At 38.4% G+C, this 19,326-nt stretch overlaps 1 protein-coding gene across 2 annotated transcripts in view; it reads left to right on the forward strand.

The window, feature by feature from the left end:
- The first annotated feature begins 14,779 nt into the window (after positions 1–14,779).
- PDZRN4 (PDZ domain containing ring finger 4) overlaps positions 14,780–19,326 on the forward strand; it is a 415,409-nt gene continuing 410,862 nt past the window's right edge. The window contains exons 1-2 of one of the 2 annotated variants that reach the window (XM_005570591.5): positions 14,780–15,542; positions 17,886–17,972. In XM_005570591.5, coding sequence (XP_005570648.2) covers positions 14,895–15,542; positions 17,886–17,972 — 735 coding nt within the window. In that variant the 5' untranslated portion in view covers positions 14,780–14,894. The remainder of the gene's footprint in view (positions 15,543–17,885; positions 17,973–19,326) is intronic. The other variant, XM_005570592.5, reaches the window with a different exon arrangement.

Consider the following 19,326-nt stretch of genomic DNA (forward strand, 5'->3'; position numbering starts at 1 on the left):
GTCCTTTGTAGGGACATGGATGCAGCTGGAAACCATCATTCTTAGCAAACTATCACAAGAACAGAAAACCAAACACCGCATGTTCTCACTCATAGGTGGGAACTGAACAATGAGATCACTTGGACTCGGGAAGGGGAACATCACACACCGGGGCCTATCATGGGGAGGGGGCAGGGGGGAGAGGGGAGGGATTGCATTGGGAGTTATACCTGATGTAAATGACGAGTTGATGGGTGCAGCACAGCAACATGGCACAAGTATACATATGTAACAAATCTGCACATTATGCACATGTACCCTAAAACTTAAAGTATAATAATGAAAAAAAAAAGAAAAATAAATAAATAAAAACTATTAGAATGAGAAAAGAAGTGTATTTTAGCAATATCTGACTTATATGTAATTGTTTCCCATTTAAATAGTGTTCACATTTTGTCACAATTCATTAATAATTAACACATAAAAATAACAATTAGGCACATATATACTGACTCATCTAATACCCCTTCAATAACCTCCTGTGCTGCAGATGAACAAATGAAGGCACAGGGAAGTGCAGTGACCTGCCCAAGGACATGCTGTTAGAGACAGCAGAACCATGAGTTGGACATATAGTGAGTTGAATGGTGACTGGAGGCCCACATCCTAGCCCCTGGAACCTATGAATGTGATCTTATTTGGAAAAACATTCTGATATAAATTAAGGATCTTGAGAGGTATCATCTAGATTATCTGGGTGGGCTCTGATTTCAATGATAAGTGTACTTTTAAGAGACAAATGAAGGAAGAGAAAACAGAGAGGAGGAAGCAATGTGACCTTGGAGGCAGAGAATGGAAAGATGCAGCCACAAGTCTAAGAATGCCTGAAGTTACCATAAACAAGAAGAGGCAAGGAAGGAACCTCCCTTAAAGCCTCCAGAGCAAGCATGGCCCTGCTAACACTTTGATTTTGACTTTTGGTCTCCAGGACTGTGAGAGAATACATTTCTGTTGTAGGTCACTCAGTTTGTGGTCATTTGCTGGGACAACACTAGGAAAACCTGTAGGTGGCCCTGCTCCATAGTCTGTGTTTTCAATCCTGAACCTATACTGTCTCTCAAACGAGCAGATAATCCTTAAATTTTGAAACTCCTACTACCCTTTCCCAGGATGTTTGCTTCACCATTCTTCAAAGCTACTATTTCAAACATTCTCTCTCTTAAAATTAGTACATCTTTTTTCTCTTCTCCTGAGTCTTCTTTGATGAAATTACTCCATAATTTATTTATAAACAAACCCCTTTGATTGTTCAATTTCTAAACTTACCAAATTGGCTCTCACATAAATTGGCTCTCCACATTTTTGAATTTTTTTCTTCTTATGTTGTTGAAATATTCTCTGCTTCTGTCCAAAAAAACACTTTTATGGCTCTTGATCTTCTTATTTGCTGCCTCAAATTCTTTACTCTTGTATTCATTAGTATTGCTGTATAACAAATTACCCCAAAACTTAGCATCTTGAAATAATAGACATTTACTAGCAAAGGTTTTGTACATCAGATATCTGGGCATGTCCCACCAGTGTCCCCTGCTTCAGTCTTTCACAAAGCTGCAATCAAGGTGTCAGCCAGCATTGGAGTCTCATCTGAAGACTCAACTGGGGAAGCAAATGTTTCTAATTTCACTTATGTGGCTATTGACACGAATCAGTTTCTATACTTGTGTTGACTGTGAGACTCAGTTATTTGCTGGCTATTAGATAGAACCCATTATCAGATGCTTGCCACATGGGCCTTCTCAATATGGCAGCTTGTTTTATCAAAGCTGAAGAGAGTCTGATAGCAAGACAGTAGTCATAGTCTTATGTAACATAATCATGAAAGTGACAGCCTATAATCCCTACCACTTTCCATTAGAAGCAATTTGCTAGACTAGCCAACACTCAGGGAAAGGGATGAATACTCAAGAACTATGGATCATTGGGGCCATATTAGAATCCACTTGTGACAATTCTCCAATGCCTTCTTTCTCCTACATAATCACATTCTCCATGTCTAATAGAGCACACTAATCAGTATTCAAACATGCTTTAGATTATCTCATTTAACAAAAATTCTGTGACTCCACTCTTTCAGCTAGTACCCAGTTTATTATTTTTTATTTTTATTTTTATTTTTTGAGACAGAGTTTTGCTCTTGTTGCCCAGGCTGGAGTGCAATGGTGTGATCTTGGCTCACTGCAACCTCTGCCTCCCAGGTTCAAGTGATTCTCCTGCCTCAGCCTCCCGAGTAGCTGGGATTACAGGCACCTGCCACCACACCCAGCTAATTTTTGTATTTTTAGTAGAGACAAGGTTTCATCATGTTGGTCAGGCTGGTCTCGAACTCCTGACTTCAGGTGATCCACCTGCCTCGGCCTCCCAAAGTGCTGGGATTACAGATGTGAGCCACTGTGCCCAGCCTTATTATTTTTAAATTTTGTAGTTAGCATGTTATGTATCTTGTTTATGAAATTTTATCCTCTTCTGGTAATAAAAAAATGTTCTTCTATGCTGTTTTTCTAAGACTTTGTTGTTTTTTTCTTTTATATGTAGATACACATACCTTTCATTTAGACCACTTTCATACTTAAAATTTTGTGTATGGTAGGAATGATTATATTTTTCAATATTGTTATCAAATTGACCCAGAATGATCTAATTTTCTGAAAAGTATCCACTCACATTGTACTGTAGACTAAACTTTGCCGTAAACATGTGATTCAGTGTGGTTAATTAGATTCTTCTATATTGTGTAGTCTAAATGAAACTGTGAATAACAATTAACCTCATAAGACTGATTTTTACATCTTTATGGAAGGTTATATTTTCCCACAGTCTTGAAATGTGAAATTAAGTAAATCCCACTAATGAACACACAGACCACAGACACATAGTAAACAGTCCACACGTGTATAAGCACACACAGGTATCTAGACATCTACACTCTCAATAACAAATTAATTTTATTAATTCATTACACAAATAACAAATACTATTCCTTTGTTACATCTTTGTGTAACCTATTTTTGACTTAAGTTAAATTTTTGTTTATTTCTTATACTGATATTTTTCTCTATTTTCTTCAGATAGATTTTTAGAATTTCAGTATGTTTTTATTATGTAGAACTTACCTAGGCAAATGAAAATTGGTTAAAACTTAAATGGATTTTGTTTCCAATATAATATGTAGGTAATTTTCCTAACACCATTTACTGAATAATCTGTTCCTTTCCCAATTTTTGTGCTGGAGTGGGACTAGATAATTTGAGAAGGCTTGGCTCAATGTTAGCTCTTGCAGTATTTGTGTGGAAGTCACCTCTCTTCCCTGCCAATTTCCTCCCTCCATTCCTTCTCATTCACCCCTCTAAATATCCAGGTTCTGTCCATGTCTTATAAGCTAGGGTATCTGCACAGCCCAAAGGGATGCTGTGTGTGTCTGTATTCTGTCTTTCCTCTTAGGTTCTCTCAATGTTTGATATATCCTTTATCTTAGCTAAACTATCTCATAGCAGAAAAATTAACTTAGAAAAATATAACACATATTATCTTTGTGCATCAATGCACAGTATGTTCACAAAACATACTCTAACCTTTGATTATTATTTTCTCTTTCTGGAAAACAGGATTGAAATATAGCTATAGAAACTATTCTGTTATAGCAAATGCTCAGCAGACCTAGTAAAGGACCAAGGTAGGTAGAAAGGTAATTTTCTTTTCCTGCTTTTACTCTAAATATGGCTTAATCAATCAATTTAATACCTAAATATCTCTGTAATCACCATATAGACATTACAAATAGACATAATATATGCAACCATCTTCAGGAAATATGCTTCGATGATATGCAGGTATGTACATTGAATTATACTTATTGTGACAAGATTAAAAGAGAAGCTGTTAAATGGATATGCATGAAGTAGGACCTGCCTGTAATTTTCTCTTTCCTTTTCCTTCATTCCTACCCTGTCCCTTTCTCTCACTGTTTTCTTTTCTATTTTGTTTATACTGAGCCCTAAAAATAGGAAATTGAATTAACAATGATTCTCAATTCATGACACACCGTCATTATTAGTCTATGCAAGTCACTCTATTGCTTTATTTTATTTTTTGCTTTTATTCATTTTCTTCACGACTATTCCCTTCTTTATATAGTCACCTACTCCACTTAAATTATGTATCCTTGAAAAATGTGCATTGTTGTTTTATGAATGTATCTGTTTTAAATTTATAAACATGGCATTCTGCAACAGATGTGCTTATTGTTATTTTTAACTCAACATTGTGGCCATAGACTGAGCTGTATGTAGATCACTGCTCTTGACCACTGCACAGCCCAGAGGCTAATCTACCACACATTTTTTCTCTTCTACTGGAGACGAGCACCTAGGTTTCTCATAATTCCCTGGTCCGAAGACAAAGCTGCAAAGAACCTCCAGATCAACCTTTGGAAGAGGCTCCCAGGGGAGAGTTGCCGGGTCATAGGGCTGCACATTCTTGATGTCACTAAGTGCTGCCAGATTGTTCTCCAGATTTGTGGGCTTATATTTCTTAAGTATTTTGGCAGAATTCACATTAAGTTGAAATTTTGATTTTGTGCCAACATTCAGGGGCATGTTAGAGTAACTTTATAACTGTGTGAAAAATTAAAGAAAAAATCTAATGTTTAAAGTGCTTTTACATGCAGTTCTTTTTAGATTATTTAACCAAGAAACAGTATTTCTGAGAAATGGTGCATACAATATGTAGTTTTATTCATATCTATTAATGTGGGTCAGATTTTATGAAAATATTTTAAGTAAAATTCTACTCTCTATATCATTGGAATAAAGGTCTATATATTGTGTTGCATGATTAATAGAATAATCAGACATTTTATTATTATGTCCATTTTACATTTACAAATGCTGTACCATGAGTTGTGTTTGCCCTAGAGAAAATAACAAGACCTGCCATTTATTAAACACCTCCTATGTGTCAAAGAAATAAGCACTACTTGATCATTCTTAACATAATATATGTGTAGTAGTCATTATTTTACTCATTCTACAGGTAAAGAAATTAGTATTCAGAAAGGTTAAGTCATCTCCCACAAGAATTGTGCAGCCTGTACATACAGAAACTAGGATTCAATTCAAGAACTACATTAACTACAAAGCCTGGATCTTTCATCATTAACTTCAAAACAAGATGGTGTATGGCTATAAGAAGGACAGCGTGCCTTAGTGGTTAATGGCGAAGTCTTATAAGCCAGATGTCCAAGTATAAATTCCAGTTCTGCCACTAAGAACTCTGAAACCTTAGCATGTCACTCAAACTCTGTATGTCACCTTCTTCGTCTATAAGACAAAGATGGTTTCAGTAATAATATAATAATATCTCCTTTCTCAGGTTGTTTTGACTCCTAAATGACTAAAACATATTTAAAGCTTAGGACAGTTTGCAGGATATTTCCAGTCAATGATTTCCTGTTATTTTTCCTAAGAGGACTGTTCTTTTGTTCAGATATTCACTCCTCTTCCTCAAAGCCCTGTTCACCCAAGGGAAGCTGGACTCATCCTCAATTCCAGGTGTTTTCCTGGTTAGTTTGAGTCAATCAGCATAATTCTATGCTCCTTAGTGGTGAGTCATTCTGGAATGGCTTTAATAAGCAATTATGGTCAGTGACAATCAAGATTTTTGCTGGGATTTTTCTAGAAAGGCCCTTTGCTTGCTTTTCCAGGAAGAACTACCTCCCTGAGTATTTGACATGTATGAGGAAACACAGAACCCTGACAATGACTGGCACCCATTCTTTAGCTATGAGGAAAACCAGCCTTAGAAGCCAGCCAGGGCCATAGAAGTTAAGAACCTGAGTCACTGAAGGCATCATTCTGCCTGCAAACACAAAGCCTGCTCTACCCTTAGACTCCAAACTATTGGTAATGTCAATATGAGTTCAATTTTTGGTGCCATAGGTGAAAAGTTGTGTTCATAGAAACAGACTATGAATAAATGTTATTTTTCCTAGCTCTTAGACTTTAGAGATTAGGAGAATGAACTACTTCCACTTGAGGGGGAACTCAGGTGCTAGAGGAAATCCTGCTGAATGTCGAAATGCTGAAGACTAAAGGTTTTCTAGGAAAGTTTGAATACATGAGAAAGATTCTTGGAAACAGAAGAGGGATTACATAAAAGGGCATTGTAAAAGAAGCAAAGCATCAGATTAAAAAGATAAACAAGTATGTCAAATAGTTTTAAAAAGAAAAGAAAGACACACAGTCAGAAAGAGATGGGGATGACAACCAATCCAAAGGGCGTAAAATATGGTGGATGATTATGAATCAGATAGGAGAAAGGAACATGGAGCTAGGAAGTGGGCGAGGAGTACATGAGTGGAATTGCTCAACCTCTTTATTCCAGTCAGAAATTTGGTGTACAGTTGTGGGATGACTTTGTAAATGAATAATTTAAGCATAGTCTTAACTGTGAACCAAAATTGCACATAAACTATCATATTTATTAAACATTAAACAAACATTCACTGATGATTATATGTATTGTGCATACAAACATGCATAGAAATTGGCTCTCCATAAAAATATATAATTTTAGCATTGGAAATATCAAATAACGATAATGCTGTCACAAAACTGGTGAACAAGATTTGCAACATATATGAAATATGTTTTGGGGGCTTCAATAACCCAGATGGTAGAGTGGTTTCCCTAGCTCTTGTTCAAAGTTCCATTGAATGACATACTCTTCTCTCTAGGCTTGTAACAAGGAATGCATATCTACTTAATAGATGTGGTAAGACACATACAAAACAAAGACTCATTCTTTTCTTTTCCAAAAAAGACAAGCTATGATTTGGACACAGGCAACCTGGCTTCAGAGTTTACAGTGATTCTCATTCTGGTGATAAGTATCAAAACCGTTAAAAAGGTAATAAAAACATCATTGTTCTAAATTCCACTTATTGAAATTTATTCCAGCTCTATGTCTGACATGAAAACAAAAATATAAAATAATTCTAATTGCAATATTGTTTATAATGTGCAAACACTAAAAGCAAACAAAATCCATTAATAATTGATTCAGTTTTATAAAGATGATGCATCTATACAATGAATGACTAGAAAATAATTTAAATATATATTGTTGTTGGTTTTATCACCTGGAAAAGTGTTGAATTTACATGGTGAGGTGAAGAAAGACAAAATACAAAGCTGGGTAGTTGGTCTCCATTTGTTGATAAATTCTACAGTAGGGCTGTATATACTGAAGAATATTTCTGGAAAATCATACAATAAATATTAATGGTTGTTATCTCTGAATGTGGATTATTTTCAACAATATGCACATGTCAATTTTATAATCAGAGAAAACATAAAAAAGCAGTTACACTTCAAAAAAATGAGAGAGAGAAAGAAAGGAAGAAGAGAAAACTAACCAAGTTAGAGAATAAAAATGACTACCAAATCCACCTTGGACTGCTGAAGATTTCTTCATAGATAAGGGGTACATTTTGTATCAGTTCTTATTTTAGTAGATTTACATCTAAATTTTATTTATTGCAATGACAACGTTCTTAGTGCAAGTTATTTCTGAAGAAAAAAACTTTTTTTTTTTTTTTTTTTTTTTTTTTTTTTGGAGACAGGGTCTCCCTCTGCTGGAGTGGCATGATCATGGCTCACTGCAACCTCCTGGGCTTAGGTGATACTTCCACGTCATTCTCCCAAGTTGCTGGTTACTGGTACTATGGGTGTGTACTACCATGCCAGGCTATTATTTATTTATTTGTAGAGATGGGATTTTGCCATGTTGCCCAGGCTGGTCTAAAACACCTGGGTTCAAGCAATCTGCCCACCTCGGCCTCCCAAAGTGCTGAGATTACAGGTGTGAGCCACTGTGGCCAGCCTACTGAAAATACTAAATTCTTATCATTTGAGTAATGCAATACTTTTAACTATCTTTTAAATGTAAAACTTTACTGTCAATACTACTTATCAACTGTTAAAAAGAAAACTTCTTGAATTTTTATTGTGTAATGACCAATGGATCATTTTCTAGTTTGACTCCTCTTCCATCTCATGTGAGTTTGGATTGACTTTAAAGAAGTTATTAAGCTTCAAACTGAGTTGGAGGTAAGAACTAGGACACAGAGTAATTGGAGTTACAAATCCTGGTAACTGTGATTTTTAATTATATGACAGTTATTGAAAACATGAAAATCTATATGACATTTTCTTAATTATGGCAAACAGTATACATTTGAATGAAGTACTTTCTCTTTAGTATAAAATTATACAGAGAAATTACATTAAACTGAAACAGAGAAACATATTTTTAAACAGTCATTACAAATAGCAAACTACAAGAATTTTTTCAAGGAATTCTCTAAGCCTTCCCATTTATACAAGTTTAACTATATTTTGAGAGACTCTAGTGCACTCAGTACTCTAACTGCTATCTTGTTTTTGGGTTGAGAGTGGGAGGGCATTTGGTTCTTCATAGGAGGGGACAGGTATTTGCTTTACACTAATAAATAAGAGGACACTCTGAGTTCTACTGTAATATATAATCATTTTGTACAATAATTGTGAATGGTAATTGAAGTATTCAAAACATAGTATAGATATTTTATTTATGCTTTCAAGATTTCTGGAAGGTAGGATGATACAGGTATCAATGATTTCATTTTATAGATGAGATTATACTGAAATTAAATAATTTATGTTGAATTTATGGCATGGCAGAGCAAATCATGGCAAAAGCATCTCTTTGTTTCTTAGACATCATTCTAGTCAACAGAATTTCCATGTGGAATTTCCAGTATCAGTTATTTTAAAAAATTATATTTTCACATAATAAATTATTAATATATAATACTAGTTATGTACATATTTCCCTTGAGTTTGGGATGAATGAGCAAAGAAGTGGTTTCAGAAGCCCAAAGAAATACTGACAGTAAATGAGGTCAGTGACATTTTTCCTGGTTTTGTCCTCAAACCCTCCTTACATTGGTTTTAGATTATGGTTTCCACATCACTGTAATAAAAAGTAAAAAATGACAATCGACAAAATAATTTGTTTCCTTTCACTAAGCAACAAGCCAAATTAATGAGCTGACATCTCTAAGTTCTGTGCAGAAACATTCAGAAAACTATTACTACAGAAAATTTTTATTGAACTAAGCACAAGTAAGAGTTTGACTGAAATTATAATATAGTGATTGATCTATTAAGATAAAATTTAAGAAACATACACAATTGGTTTATTACATAGAAAACTTTTAGCTATTTAAGACCAGTTAAGTGGAACCAAATAGTCTAAAATAGCCGTATTGGTATTGCATAGAACAGTTAATCAATATTCTCATTTGCATAAATTATTCAAAGACCTCTAATAAACATGACCTTGGAACTTACCTCATCAGAGGAAGCAAAACAAAGAGAGAATTTTTTTTTGTTTGTTTGTTTGAGATGGAGTCTCACTCTGTCGCCCAGGCTGGAGTGCAGTGGCGAGATCTCGGCTCACTGCAAGCTCCGCCTCCCGGGTTCACGCCATTCTCCTGCCTCAGCCTCCTGAGTAGCTGGGACTACAGGCGCCCGCCACCGCGCCCGGCTAATTTTTTGTATTTTTTAATAGAGACGGAGTTTCACCGTGGTCTCGATCTCCTGACCTTGTGATCCGCCCGCCTCGGCCTCCCAAAGTGCTGAGATTACAGGCGTGAACCACCGGGCCCGACCAGAGAGAATTTTTAAACAATGGAATCAAATGAATGCAATTACAGTGTCTATTGACATATCACGTTTGATAGTGTATTTTATTCTAAAACAACCCCATGGCAAATGTAAGAAAAACAAGCCAATACAATGTAGCATTTAAGAGTATGAGTTCTTTAGTGAGGCTGATCTTAGCTTAAGCCTAGGATCTGCCACTTTTGATTTGTGTGAACTTGGTCAAGTTGTGGGAACAATAATAGTACCCACCCAAAATGGTCATTGGGAGATTTGAATGAGATTGTGTATGTAAGGAATGTAGTGCTGTGGCTGTCACATATTAAGAGTTATTATATATTAGCTCTTGTGGTTGTTTTTTATATCATCCCTCTTTGTCAGTGACTATGACCCACAAGATGTAACACAAAATTAAAGTTAACTAAATACAGAATTTAATCTATTTTTCTCCATAAACCATCTCTCACAATAGTCCCTTCTTAAATAGAGTAATTTTACCCTTCCTGATGTTTGGGTGACTTTAGAAGAATCAGTCTGTAATCTAATTGAAAGTTGTCACAATTTTTAATTTAATACCTCACTTTAATTTGATTTTCTTCAAATTCCTTATTCTGCTGTGTCTGATAATTCATTCCTGCAGAGACTGCACAATTGCTGTAAATTATTTACGTGATTTTGGTGTACATAATAGTTTTATTCATACCACTTTATTCCTCTTATAAATGGCAGTCTGTACTGTCATGATACCCCTTCTAACTACATTTTGCCAAAGATAGCAGGAAAGCAAGATAAGAGCAAATAACTCCTAATGGATTAAGTGTCAACAGACAAGAATTATAAGAATTGATACTGCTCTGTGTTCTCTGGATTTAACTGATTCTGTATTATTCAGAGTAAAACATATCCAAAATGTATCACTTCTCTAACATAATGTATTATCAGCCTACTTTTGTAAAAAAAAAAAAAAAATCTGCCTCATTTTTAATGAACTTTCAACTAACTCAACTTCAAAGTATCTTTTATTGCTCTTATCAAGTTTGGAATTTTTCTGTACTGTCAAAGAGACCTTGTTATTATCTCATGCATTACAAACATAGTCATTATGCTACTAGGCACAAATCTGATCCTAGATTATGATGGAAAAATTATCAAGATAAGAACAAAGTCTGTTAACTTCAACACAGATGAATGTATTCCACAGGAACTATTTTGACCTGCAGTGGCTAAGTACTTTTGCCTCAGCTACCAGAGTAATTTTATATAGTTACAGATTACATTTAAAGCGCTTGAGAATTTAGAGCACTTGGGATAATTATAGAAATAGTACTAATTTATGATAAATGACCAGGGAATTGAGAAAAGAAAAACACAGATAATGAAATTTTCTTTATGAGAAAGTTTATATAATAGATAATTGAAAAACTGTTGTTATATTTAAAGTACTAACTTATGCTATATGAACATATATAAAATAAATGATTTAAAGTCCTATTCTTTGAAAAATTCCCCCAACCTTTCCAACTTCATGGCCCTTAATTGAATGCACAAAAGATGAAAAAGAGTCAAAAATGAGTTGGTTTTGACAAAGCATTATCTGTGCATGAGGTGAAAAAAGTCTTTCCCTTTCACATTTTACCTCTCCATTCATCATTTTTGAGTCTTAGAATACAGCATTTTATTTTAGGAATTTTAGCATTTGACTCAACAGCCAATACCTCCTAGATTCATTCTTAGAAGTAGGTATGACTCAGAGCTGGGATGAAACCCTGACTCTTCTCACTGGAAACACCCAAGGCACATTCCAGTTTCATTACTGCACTAGGAATTGGCCCAAATAATTTAGCAAGTTAATGTTTTAATCTCTTTTCATGAATATATGACCGCTGATAGCTGATTGAAGCAAAAAGTAGTTACTAAGCTGAAAATACTCAACCAATTGCTTAAAGTTTTTATTTTATTTTATTTATTTTTTCCTTGAGGTGGAGTTTCACTCTTGTTGCCCAGGCTGGAGTGCAATGATGCGATCTCAGCTCACTGCAACCTCCACCTCCTAGGTTCAAGTGATTCTCCTGCCTCAGCCTCCCGAGTAGCTGGGATTACAGGCACCTGCCACCATGCCAGGCTAATTTTTTAAAATATATTTTTAGTAGAGATGAGGTTTCACCATGCTGGCTAGGCTGGTTTCGAACTCCCAGCCTCAAGTGATCCACCTGCCTTGGCCTCCCAAACTGCTGCTTAAAGATAATTTGAATCAAGCCTTGGTTATTGGCTTGGAAATAAGCTAAGTGAATTTGTAGTCTTTCCTTTGTTTCTTGATTGGCAAAGCACATTCTCAGGTCCAGGCTGAATGAAAGGTTATGAGAAATGTAACAGGCTTGGTTTTGGCTACAATGTGTAACACAGCTAGAAGTTGGCCTTGCCCAACAAGAAGAGAGTGGCTTTCCTTTCAGCTCTTCCCCCAGTGTTAGTATTCAGCCTGCAATTTTCACTATCCAGGGATGTTTAAAAGATAGAATATTATGATCAGTGAACACATAAGGGTATGCCCAAGCTAAAGATGCAAGGTGTTAATTTGTCTAATTTACCAAAAGGCGTTTATTTAAATATTGTTGGATCTGTTTTGCTGAAATATTTGTGCATATTTTAAACTCATTTCAAGTGCTTTCTTTGTTTACTCAAACTAATTACTTCCATTTAATTAGGCTCCATGTTCCTAGCTCACTCAAGCTTTTCAGCGATATTACAATTTTGCTAATATGTAGAAAAATATTTTACAGTCTGGGAAGTGAAAGAGACTATCTGACTCAACTGATGTCACAGACTTATGCTACAATGTTTCCAGATGGCAAAAGTTTATGAGGTTCACTTGGGCGTGTCCATTCCCTTAGAGTTCAATTCTTGTCACGTTCTTTCCTTATACTTAGCTCTTTTGGAAGTGCTCAGGCTTTTATTTGATTATGTAAAAGATTTTCCTGTTCTGTTTGGCCTACTTCATTACTTAGTTTCACTTTACATGTCCTCATTTTTGAACTTGCTATTCTCTGTGGACAATTTTGACATCTGCTTTTTGACATCTGCTTTTCTTTAATAATAAAAATGTTATGTTACTCAGACTATAATTTGCTCATGCCCCTTACTTTTACTATAGCAATTGCATGGGTACACCAAGGACATCATATGAACTTTTTTTTTCAAGTAACTGAAGTCTCATGGTCCTAACAGTCTCATGTCTCAATGGAATATTTTTGGATTCCATCTCTTCTCTGTCTTGTTAAAAATGCTGTCACTGTCATTGTGTTTACTGTAAAACCAATAAATGTCAAGCTATAGCTATAACTGTATATGCACAGTCATAACTATAACTGTTTATAGCTGTAAGTCACAACTTTTTCTGTAGCTAAAGAAAGGAATGGATTTCTCCTGCCCAGAAGTATTTGAATAAATTCTAGAACATGCATCTCCAGTTTATGCAATTCACAAAAATATTTTCATGCTGTTAATGTTAAATGATTTCTTATTTAATCAGAAATTTATTGTTTGCCTATTTATTTGTAGCAAGACAGGTCAAAAGAGAGGGGGAAATTCGGAACATAGTGGCAAATGTTACTTTATCACATATGAATCTATATGTATTAAATGAGAAACACAGCATCTTATTTTGAAAAAGAGTTTAAAAGCATATTAAACATCTAGCACACCAATCCTCACGGGTCACTGAACAGCTAACAAAATCTCATCTTTCATACGGAAAGAAGGCTCAGAAGGTTATTAACCTCTATTATTAGTCTTCGCTAATTCTTCGGTTAGCTCCAAGGATTTAAAAGACAAAGTCTGGAGCTGTTCTCATCAATTCCAACTGATGCCATTGGTGTCATAGAGAAGTACAAGCTTTCCAGGAACAAGGCTCAACTGGCAGCAAGGAATCATCAATGATGAATTTATAAAACCCACCCAAGCATCTGGTAGCAGCTTCAGGATAATGGCAGTAAGTAATATGCAGCCAGGTGACAGGATCTCTTTGCATTCCTAAGATTCAGAAGATGGTAAAGGAAGTGGAGTAAGAAGGGTTTGGAATCATGCCCTACTGCGTATTTTCAGGACGGCTTGTCATGGTACACAATTTGAAGAGTCAAACTGGGAGGGGAGGCAATTTGGATACAAAGGGTTCATTCAGGGTAAGTAGAAGGAAGCAGCCACTAAGATTTTATTTATATTTCACTGCTTTCTTTCATCATCCTTACCTTTAATTTTCCCTTCCAGCTTCCCAAATGATCACATTCCCGTCCCCAGTAGTAAAACGCCTGTGGAAGTAGAAGATGGATGCTGTGGCAACTGAACCTGGAGTCAGACTCAGAATCCCAGCTTCCTCACTCGGGAGCAGGCCTTGCATGGCTGTTCAGGGGCTCCTTAAGAAGGCAGTGTCCTGAGGCGGGCGCTTGGTTTTTTCCCCATCTTTGCTGCTAGGTGGAGGATCGCGCCTTTCTAACTCACCTGATTTCTGGATCATGGTTTGAGAAGCCTGGCTCTGTGGATTTCCTAGTGTTATTTTCCTAATAGTGATTTCCTAAAGTAACAGTTTCCTAACTTCTGATTTTGTAGTTTTGATGTGAAAGAAACAAAAGTGCTTCTATTTCAAACATATTGGAGATAGACTTGACGCTGGGCGGGCCATGAGCATTCAGCGGAAAACCAGATAGACAAAAAGATTCTGCTCTCCCGAAGCTTACATTGCGGTGGATTTAAAAGTTGTTTCTCAACATTAGCGCTGTACCCATCATCAGCCCTACCCAGGGCGAGGAGCCTCGATGCTTGAAGTCCACTGTTCAGGCAAAGGAGAATACAGTGTTCCCAAGGACCATTGTAAGCTGGCGGCCAAAATTTGAAAGAACGTAAATCGCAGGGCAGCGAAGGAGGCGGGGGTCTCTGGAGGTTACTTCTATTAGCGTCAATACGGGAGAAGTCAGGGGACCTAGCAGGAGCCTGAAAACTTCAAGCCAAACAAACTCTGAGATCACACCTCCCACCCGCCACCTCTCTCCGACTAGCCACTGCCGCCGCCGCGAGGCGGCTGCCCCGGGGGTGGGCCGGGGAAGGCAGGGGGGCTTGGAGAAGACGGACTCTGCTTTCACTCCCCCTTTCTTTCCCATCCCTAACATGGGCTTTGCCCTGGAGCGCTTCGCGGAAGCTGTGGACCCGGCTCTGGAGTGCAAGCTGTGCGGTCAGGTGCTTGAAGAGCCCCTGTGCACGCCGTGCGGGCACGTCTTTTGCGCCAGCTGCCTGCTGCCCTGGGCGGTGCGGCGGCGCCGGTGCCCGCTGCAGTGCCAGCCCTTGGCGCCCGGCGAGCTGTACCGGGTGCTGCCGCTACGCAGCCTCATCCAGAAGCTGCGCGTCCAGTGCGACTACCGCGCCCGCGGCTGTGGCCACTCGGTCAGGCTGCAAGAGCTGGAGGCGCACGTCGAGCACTGCGACTTCGGCCCTGCCAGCCGCCTCCGCAGCCGCCCGAGCTGCGCTTCGGGGCTGGGCGGCGGGGAGGTGCCCGCGCGGGGGGGCTGCAGTCCGGCACCCGGGGCTGGCCGGGGCGGGGGCGCGCGCGGGGGGCAGCCGAGCGGCCGCTGTGGCCGCGGGCGGGGGCCCAGGCCTCGGGTCCTCGCCTGGAGGCGGCGCGAGAAGGCGCTGCTGGCGCAGCTCTGGGCGCTGCAGGGCGAGGTGCAGCTCACGGCGCGCAGGTACCAGGAGAAGTTCACCCAATACATGGCTCACGTCCGCAACTTCGCCGGCGACCTGGGTGGCGGCCACCGCAGGGTAAGCAAAGGGGGGTGGGCACCGCCGGCATGGTCGATTGGGGTGGGAAGAGGAACGGTTCTTTCTGACACTTCAGGATTCCTTTGGAATTAGGCATCCTTCCTCACTGTGCAGCAGGAAGCATCACACCCTGATCATTACTTTCCTGTCATTATCTTTCGAATGGATTGTCATCGAAGTTAAGGATCGTCCCTTTTCTGCTTATATTACGATTGGAAAGAGTTAAACAGATTCGATTCTAACTTTGTGCCGGGAAAGTAGGAATTGGGAAAACTCGTTTTCCATCCAGACTTACTTTCTCCATCTTTCAGCCTCCTGCCCACCGTCTCTGCCTATTTTTTGAACCCTTGTCCCGTGCTTGAAGCAAATCCGAGAAGGAAAGCCGGAAAGCACAGACTTTCCCCGCCCAGCCTTTCCTCTCCCGCGGCAGCCAGCATCCCCGCGGCCCTGGCAGCCGCACACCTGGGACTGGTGTCAGTGCTGATGACACTTGCGCTGCCACTGCCTGAATCAACTGCCTTCTACTAAGTTGGGGACTGTGAGGCATGTAGGGGCCAGGACGGCCTCAGGAGCTGAGAGATGGGGTTTCTTAGACTTGCAGAGTTCTTTTCATCACTCTGACTTTCCCTAAATAAGCCTTCCTTGCCTCGGGATCTCATTATTGGTGGAGAGAGAGACAGAGATTGAGATTGTGTGTGTGCGACCTGGGAAGTCCAGTCCGAGAGCCTCCATCTGTGGTCAGACCGGCCCTGCGAGCCCCCAGGCAGTGGCTGTTTCCCTTCTTTGTCTAAGCTTCTGGCCCCGAACTGCGCTCCTGGTCCGCCCGCCCGCTTTCAGGCCGAATAAACAAGCCTCTTTGCAGCACCCCGTGTGGAGAGGCTTGTTTATAAAGCTGTAACTTCTCTCCTGGAGGACTTCTGCGCAGTGTTTGAGATTTTTGGTCGCTGCCATGGTGAGCAGGCATTTAGCAGAATTTGCGATCCATTCAAGGAGCTGTTTTCATTCTTCAGCACTCCCGGGGAGGAGCAACCCAGAAAGATTCCCATTTGGGACTGGCTGCTGCATACTGCCTCCAACTCAGGCACTGAGTTTAGAAGCGCCTGTCTTGAACCTAAATGAGAACGTTGAAGTGAGAGGGACTAAAATGTTTCCACCTTGATGAATGGATGCACACTGTGTATGAAAAGACTGGTTTCAAGGATTCTTTCTCTAGTCCATATATGCATATACATACATGCATATATACAGGTAAATTTACAAAATGGGAGGACCCAGGGAAAAGCACAGATAGAAGCTTTGTATTACCAGTCCAGGTTTCAAGGTCTAGGAAACCAGTGGTTGAAGGAAAGGAGCAACAGTTAGAATAATATTACAGAAAAGTCCATGCAACAAGTCAAGCTATGATTCTGAGAAGTGAGAAAAACTGCCCATGATTTGCAGACTAGCCAAAACCCTCTATGTGTTTCTCAGAAATGTTTTTCTCCTACCAGTAGGGGCTGCTCTGTGCACTGCCTAGGAAAAGCTCCTGGGAAAATATCGTGATGCTGATAGTAGTGATGATGATGCATATGGAATGTTATCATTCAGAAATAATTTCCAAGTAAAGGTTAATAACATCTATAACCATGAATAAACCCACCTAGCCCAGCACTAATTCATCCAATGTTTAAGTTAGTCTTTACTAATAAACATTGTAGCTATAATTCTTGTTTTACTATTATTCGGCCAGCAGGAAAAAAAATGCATACCACTTTACCAAGCACAAACCCTTATTTTTTTATTCTGCAGGAATTATGCAAAACCAAGTAGGAATATTATTTAAAATTAGGACTACAGTAGCCTAACATATTCTGCATTACAACAGCAACATGAATATTATGACTAAAATTTATAAATAGTTCATGTTTCTTAAATTCCTTAAGACTTTACAAAATAAAAATTTTACGCTATTGATAATTTATATTTTACTTTTCTGTAATGGAGTGAAAAATAAAGATACCTCCAAGGTTTAACCAGAAATCTGTTTTCAATTACAGTGAAATCAGATTTAGATGCTGCATTAGGATAAAAGAGCTGCATGTCTCAAAATGCAAAGCCATTCCGTAATTTTTGAAAATAGGGTTTTTTTTTCCCCTCACATGCACCGTTGTTCTTTTTCAAATATATACTTACAAAGTAAGTATAAGAAAATGTCAACCTTCTGCCACATTCAACCATTCTTAATTTCAAAGTTTTCCTCTTTTCACATGTCAGTTAACTTACGGTACATAAAAACTTATTGTAGCATTTATTTTTCTTTTATATTTTTACCTAGTTAGTCATTTTATACATTTTTTTTTCTAGGATGGAGAACATAAGTCATTTACTATTGTGTTAGAAAGAGAATATGACACTTTGGGATTCAATATTATAGGAGGTCGACCAAATCAGGTAAAACACCTTGTTAATGCACTACTCATTCCTTATAAAATAAGCATTAATAAACATTACTCATTGCTTTTAAAATAATAGAGGACTTAGCTTTCATTTGTGGATTTTGAGTAAGAAAAATAGTGGTTTAATCTTTAAAATTATGCTTGTGATCAAATATCAGATTTCTTAATGAAAATATTCCAGTACATGCCCAGATTTTATTTATTTATTTAGCTAGTTAGTTATTTAGTTTGTTTGTTTGTTTGAGACAGAGTCTTACTCTGTTGCCCAGGTTGGAATGCGGTGGTGCAATCTTGGCTCACTGCAACCTCTGCCTCCTAGGTTCAAGCGATTCTCCTGCCTCAGCCTCCCAAATAGCTGGGATTACAGGCACCTGCCACCATGCCCGGCAAATTTTTTGTATTTTTAGTAGAAACAGGGTTTCGCCATTTGGCCAGGCTGGTTTTGAACTCCTCACCCCAAGTGATCCACCCCCCCTCAGTCTCCCAATGTGCTAGGATTACAGGTGTGAGCCACCACGCCTGGCCCTGATTTTATTATTTTTAAAATTTTTAAAAAGTATTTCCTTTTTGAGATGGAGTCTCACTCTGCAGCCCAGGCTGCAGTGCAGTGGCATGATCTCAGCTCAATGCAATCACTGCCTCCAGTTCCAGTGATTCTCCTGCCTCAACCTCCTGAGTAGCTGGGACTACAGGCATGTGCCACCACGCCTAGCTAATTTTTGTATTTGTGGTAGAGAAAATACAAAATGTTGGCAAAGCTGGTCCAGAACTCCTAAACTCAAGTGATCCGCCTGCATCACCTCCCAAAGTGCTGGGATTATAGGCTGGAGCCATTGTACCTGGCCTTTATTTTTGAGAGAAACAAAAAACAACAGCTAGCAAACTTGGTTCTCTTTGCAACTTTAAAAGAAGAAAAGGAAAGTACATTTCACATTTTATCTAAATTATATTGTACTTTTGGAAAATTTCTTGAATAAACCTATCTCACAATACCATATGTAGGCAACTTCTATTTGATAACATTAGGCAATTGTATTGCCTGCTTAAATCTCCTATTAAGTGAAATTACTCAGCTTGAAGATGCTAATACAGACTAGGAAGAAAGTAATATATATTGAATGAATGAATGAACAGTTGAAATAAGGGATGATTGAATTCAATAGGAAGTACCATGTTAAAGAAAAACAGTTGATTAGAAATATTTTTGGCTCCCCAAACCAAGTTCTTTGTTTGACTGTATGAATAATATTCTCTATGTTGATGCCAATTGTTTTCAAAATGCATATTTTAAACTTACATAATATACTGTAGTTGCAAAGTTCTTTTATATCATTGAATTCCTGTGTCAA

This window comes from Macaca fascicularis, chromosome 11 (assembly GCF_037993035.2).
Source record: "Macaca fascicularis isolate 582-1 chromosome 11, T2T-MFA8v1.1".
In the NCBI taxonomy this organism is placed as follows: domain Eukaryota; kingdom Metazoa; phylum Chordata; class Mammalia; order Primates; family Cercopithecidae; genus Macaca; species Macaca fascicularis.